The sequence below is a fragment of the Pinus tabuliformis genome, chromosome 6 (assembly GCF_031772625.1).
Source record: "Pinus tabuliformis cultivar Carrire ecotype Pingquan chromosome 6, CPIR1, whole genome shotgun sequence".
Classification (NCBI taxonomy): domain Eukaryota; kingdom Viridiplantae; phylum Streptophyta; class Pinopsida; order Pinales; family Pinaceae; genus Pinus; species Pinus tabuliformis.
Window position 1 is genome coordinate 1,377,275,320 of NC_142292.1, and position 5,826 is coordinate 1,377,281,145.

At 39.1% G+C, this 5,826-nt stretch overlaps 1 protein-coding gene across 1 annotated transcript; it reads left to right on the top strand.

Moving 5' to 3' along the window:
* The first annotated feature begins 287 nt into the window (after positions 1-287).
* Positions 288-1,195, top strand: LOC149263761 (protein EMSY-LIKE 4-like). Its single transcript, XM_089390334.1, has 2 exons — positions 288-649; positions 811-1,195. Exons 1-2 carry the CDS (start codon positions 288-290, stop codon positions 1,193-1,195), a joined length of 747 nt encoding a protein of 248 aa, XP_089246460.1.
* The last annotated feature ends 4,631 nt before the right edge of the window (positions 1,196-5,826 follow it).

The following is a 5,826-nucleotide window of genomic DNA, read 5'->3' on the forward strand; positions in this document are numbered from 1 at the left end:
GCGGTGACATTAAGCCTTGCTTTTGCTATGAAGAAGATGATGAATGATAAAGCACTTGTGCGGCATTTTTCAGCATGTGAGACAATGGGATCAGCAACATGTAGTTGTAATGATAAGACAGGGACCCTAACAACAAATTGTATGATAGTTGTAAAGTGCATATTCCAGAATACAGGGGGCAATGAAACGAAGCTTCTCATCTGTTGTATTATCGTTGATTTCACATTTCGAATGCCTCCGAGTGAATAAAGTAAGCGAAGTTTGTTAATTAACTAAGCCCGCTAGAGATGGACCATGGCCCTTCCAATAGCAGTGGAATAGATGATGATATTCCCCCACCTCATGTGAATCGAGAAGCAAGAGGAGGGGGTCGAGTGGTTCAAAATGGGAGAGTTTCTGTTGGATCACTTTTGTATGAGAGAGCTGAGTTTGACATGGAGTCTCAGATTCACCAGTTGGAACAAGAAGCATACAGTGCTGTTCTGCGGGCTTTCATTGGACAATCTGATACGTTTTCTTGGGATAAAGAGGGACTGATTTCTGATTTGAGGAAAGAACTTAGAGTTTCAGATATGAATCATAGGGAACTTCTTGGGAAAGTTAATGCAGATGAAGTACTGAGACATATAAGGGAATACCGAAAAGGCAAGTTTACTCTACATAATTTTACAAAAAATGCTGCATGTTCTTTCCAGAAACGTGTTCCTACAGTTTTAGCAACTTGTAAAAGGCAAAAAACTACACCGGTGACAACCTCTTTACCTCCACATGTTCTACCATGCACTGTACATACACTGTTGGAAACAGCAGGAAAAAAAGTGCCCAGTGGACATGGGAAAAGAAATCCAAAGTGATATCTTCAGGAGATATTCGATGTGAGGATTACAGGACTTTAGAGATTGGTCAAGGAGAAGCCAGGCGAGGTGAAAAAAGGTTAGCTGATCCTATTGGTCCAGTTTTACCATCTAATAGAGGGAGAGAACTTCCAAAGGGCCAGAGTTCAAAGGGCTATGGATCTTCTCAAAATGGTACACGCAACAAGGAACCTATTAGTATTGAGTTACGGGAGACTGACAAGCTTATCAAGGAGGTGGAAAGGGTCTTTAGAGGTGATCATCTTGATCCTACCAATGTAGAGAAAGCTAAGGCGGCACTAAAAGAGCACGAGCAATCTCTTTTTGAGGCAACTGCATGACTTGGTGATGCATCCGATGAAGAAGATGGTCAGATGCTTCATCCTCATTCTTCCCATATATACATCAGCCAAGAAAGATTGTGGTCTTCATCATATGAGAATAGAATATTGGTAGATGTTTGAGCTTCAAGGAACTCTATGTTAGTGCTTGATAAAACTATTGGTTGGGAAGCTCCTATGTTCAATATGAGGATGGAAGAGGATGATGTTCTGCTCAATATGTCTGCCAAGCATTCCTGTGGGAGAGGGCACAGTGATTTTTTAATGAGAGGGTCGTCAGATGTAGAATTTCCATCTCAAGGTTTCAAATGTGCCGGTATCTTTTGGCACGCTCTCCAGAATAAACACATTACATATGCTGAAGCTGTATGAAAAGCATTCGGGTGGATCTTTGTCCTTCCGAAAGATATTCTGATCACAGGCTGTTTAGGTTATTTTATTATTTTGAAGATGAATCTCTTTTGCTCGATGTGGTCTGAAATGTCAATGAAAAATGCTTTATTTTAGATCTTAGCTATGTATAGAACGTCAATGGACTATGTTGCTGTAAACAGATTCGGATGGCAGAGCCAAACATGAGTTTGATTCAGATTTGAATTCAGCACATAAGGAAGCAGGTATTGAAACAACAGGACAGTTACATGAGAAGGATGGTCAGTGTTCGGACCTTGCTGATGCTGAAGCTACACACTGGAAATCATTTAGCTATGAAAGGAAGACTGTGTTTTTTAAATTAAACAGCAGTTTCGTAGCGCGCTGCGAAACTGCTGTAGGTGTTGTTTTTTAATGCAGACAAACAGTTTGATAGGATGATCAGAAATTTTCAAAGGAAACATCTGAGGGACATTTAGGAGACCAAATGAAGATAGCATAGCCATTCAAATGATGACAGGTATACCTTTGTAAAAGTGTAATGTTTTGGCTCAAGTTAAAGTTTTGATTATAAAGGCACTTTATTACCGGTCATTAGGGTTTGGAAGGAGTTGCATACGAGGAGACTTGGCTTGCACACCTGTCCATCAACGAAGCCTCCAACACATCTGGAAACATGGTGGTGCTCTACATTTTTGGGATATTAAAGAGCTGGAGACATGCTGCTGCATTTTCGAATAAGTGGTGGAAGACTGGAACCGGAAAAACAGGGGTTTTCTCCTAACATCACTGAACCATCAAAGCATTCAACATCCAAAGCTAGTATGGGACATTGAATCCTCATCTCAGCCATCTCGGCCAAACTAAAAGGAGACAGGTGTCAAAGAACAAGAAAGAATCATTGTACGAGGAGGATAGAATTAGAGTTATAGTTAAATTAGGACTCTTTAAAATTCCAGTTTAGCACTTATTGTATTTAATGAGTTAGTTCAATAGTGGATAGGGGTAATTAGTGGCAGTCATCGAGCTCCCCTCATGCTGGAGGAGGAAGCTCAAAGTAGTTAAAGTTATGTTTCTATATATAGATGAAACTTTTATGTAATGAGGGTTGGATATTTGAGAAAACAGAGTGTTATTTTGGCTTGTGTACAAACTCATTTTCAGTAATACAAGTGACTGCTTTTCTTCTCAGGATTCATACAGTGTTTCAAATGCTCAAGATATGTGGTTTTGTTTTATCCTTTATGTTTTTACAGTTGTATAGATACACAATCACTCAGAATTCACTTTGCTGCTCTGATTTCCTGTGTGTATTTATAAGCTGAGGTTTCTATGAGATGTGTTTTGAGTATTTAAACATTACATGCCCTGACTTCTATGAATGAGTAGTGTTATAGTTTACTGAAGGATGATTAACTCCATAAGCCCAATGGAAGTCTGTGTAATGCCTGTCCAGCCAACATATTTGTTAAATTCACTTTGCAAGAGTTAGCCATCTCATCAATAGTCAAAATCAATAACCTTTTGAGAGAGCCCTCTCAGGCTAAGGAGGCTAAGCCTTAGTCAAAAGATTGGTCTGAAACAGTTACACAGAGTCTACCTGGTCAGCAGCCTTCCAGTGCTTGATTTTGTGAAAACATTTTGGTGCATCTGCCGGGAGCCTGAAGATTACTCATTCCCGAAATTATGAAGCTGAACTTTTGAAGGTAGCAGGAGCTCAGAAGGTTTTTGAGGCTGCAAAACTACCTTGGCGACTCCACACATCAAATAAGAAATTAGAAGGTGACTCCACTACCAGAAGATCAGTAGCTTGATGAAGTTTCAAGATGAATTCTACTACAAGAATAGATGCCAGGTATGCTCCTATGAATCGGTCTCATATCCCTGGTTTTCCAAATCCTATGCCAAAGGTTGATTGGTTAGAGGATATTCCAATATTCAAAGATGAAAAGAAAGATGATGCTGCTCTTCATTTGGTTAGATTCCATATGCATGTACGCAGTCTTAAGGTTCATTTCCCTGAAGATTGTCTCATGAAAATGTTTATGACCACTGTAGAAGGAAAAGCATGGTCTTGGTATAAAAGTCTGGAAAATGGTTCAATATATTCGCTTACTAGTTTTCATGATGAATTCTGTGAAATGTATAAAGAAGGTTATCCTTCCTTATTGCTGCTTAAAGATTGTTGTAGACATTCTTTAAGTCTTATTCAGTACTTGGAAGATTGTTATGATGATGATGAATTTATGGATGAAGAAATTTTAGAGGCTCTTCATAACAATGCATTTCAACACCAAGAAGAAAGTATAACATCTCATGAAACACAGCATGAAGAGCAGCAGGGGTTTACTTGTGAAAACCATGTTTTATCCTTAGATATGAATGTAGAGATGCAGCAGATCTCTCAGTCTTCGAATCATAAAGAAGATGAAAATGATTACACCCAGCAAGAAGAAATACTGGAGGAAATTTTCTATGACCCTCAGGCAGAGGAAAAGCTTGTTCAATTTTGTAATTCCTTGCAGCAGCTTACTTCAAATAATAATCATAATAGTGAGGAAAATTACATTGTTTGTGAGCATCATTCAGAAAGGCAGTTGGATAGCATATCAAATAAATTTGGTGTGGCTGAGGATAAGTTGTTTGAAGATATAGAATGTTATGAGAATCAGCAAACTAACCATGTGTTTTTTGACCCTATAGCTGAATACATGGAAAAGATTTACTGTTCAGGCTTCCAGTTATATTTTCATGTTGAAGAACAGTTACACCTCATGCTGCCTTGGTTACTTCAGTATCTGGTTTATTTTTGTTTCAAGCACAGCCAAAGGACTCAAATGTCAGATAAGATAAATGATTGGCTACATTGGAAATTTCACATTGATTGAGCAGATAGAAGTTGAAATTATTAGGGTAGGTAGGTAGGTAAATGCAAATAAGCTCAAGGTCAACTGAGCATTTTTCAGTAGATGTAGATTTCTTTCTCCTACAGTCATGCTTGTCAAGCAAATTTCTGTTTGTCATAAATGGATAAGGCACTGGACATACGAGTTCTTAGTGTACCACAAGGGCACACTATCCCAAGTGGAGCCACTGTTATCACTGAAAATTTTGTTGCCAAAATTGCTCAGACTAGCTTAAGGACAAAGTGTTTCCGTAGCACATAAATCCTTTTCAGCGGTTTCGCAACGCAACATGCTTTAAGTGATTTCGTAGCACATAATTCATATTTTGCACTGGTTGCGCTGCGAAATTGGGGATTTGTTCGAATCCACAGCCTCTCGCAATCCATATTCTCTAGAAACCTTTTGAGGTCCTCGGGATTTGTTAAGCAGCTCATAGTTCTCCTCAAAAATGGATCTTCTGCAATTCAAGAGTTGGCAGCCTCGGCCATCTGTAATCTATCACAGACAGATGAAATAAAGAGAGCATTAGGGGAGGCAGGGTACTTTGGTCTACTTGCACAGATGTTGGATGGCAAGCCTAGCTTCTCTCAACCACTTGCTGTAAGGGCACTCTCTAGTCTATTTGTTGTCGATACAAACAGAAAAGAATTCATTAAATTGATGACCATGTATCTTGTCTGGTGCGGTTATTAGATCCTCAAAATGAAACAGTGACAAAGACATTCCCCATTTCTGCGTTGTTGGCCCTCTCCTACAGCAATTGTTGACCGCCTTCTTCAGTTTCTGGGGATGGAAGGAATTCGGCTTCTTGAGTTACATGGTTTTGATGCAGAATAAATTTTAAACACACTGATCCTTAATACATTTGTCTTCTGCCAGGTGTTCAACGAAATAAGCTCTAGAGATATAGAAAGGATAAATGTATTGCGTGGCACATTCAACAACTTGATCTTCATTGGAGTATTCTTATCAGCGTTTTTATAGTTGTGTTTGTGACTACAGTCAGTGATTACCGGTAATCATTGCAGTTCAGAGATTTAGATAAGGAGAAGAGGGTTTGCCATTGGCGGTGACATTAAGCCTTGCTTTTGCTATGAAGAAGATGATGAATGATAAAGCACTTGTGCGGCATTTTTCAGCATGTGAGACAATGGGATCAGCAACATGTAGTTGTAATGATAAGACAGGGACCCTAACAACAAATCGTATGATAGTTGTAAAGTGCATATTCCAGAATACAGGGGGCAATGAAACGAAGCTTCTCATCTATTGTATTATCGTTGATTTCACACTTCGAATGCCTCCGAGTGAATAAAGTAAGCGAAGTTTGTTAATTAACTAAGCCCGCTAGCG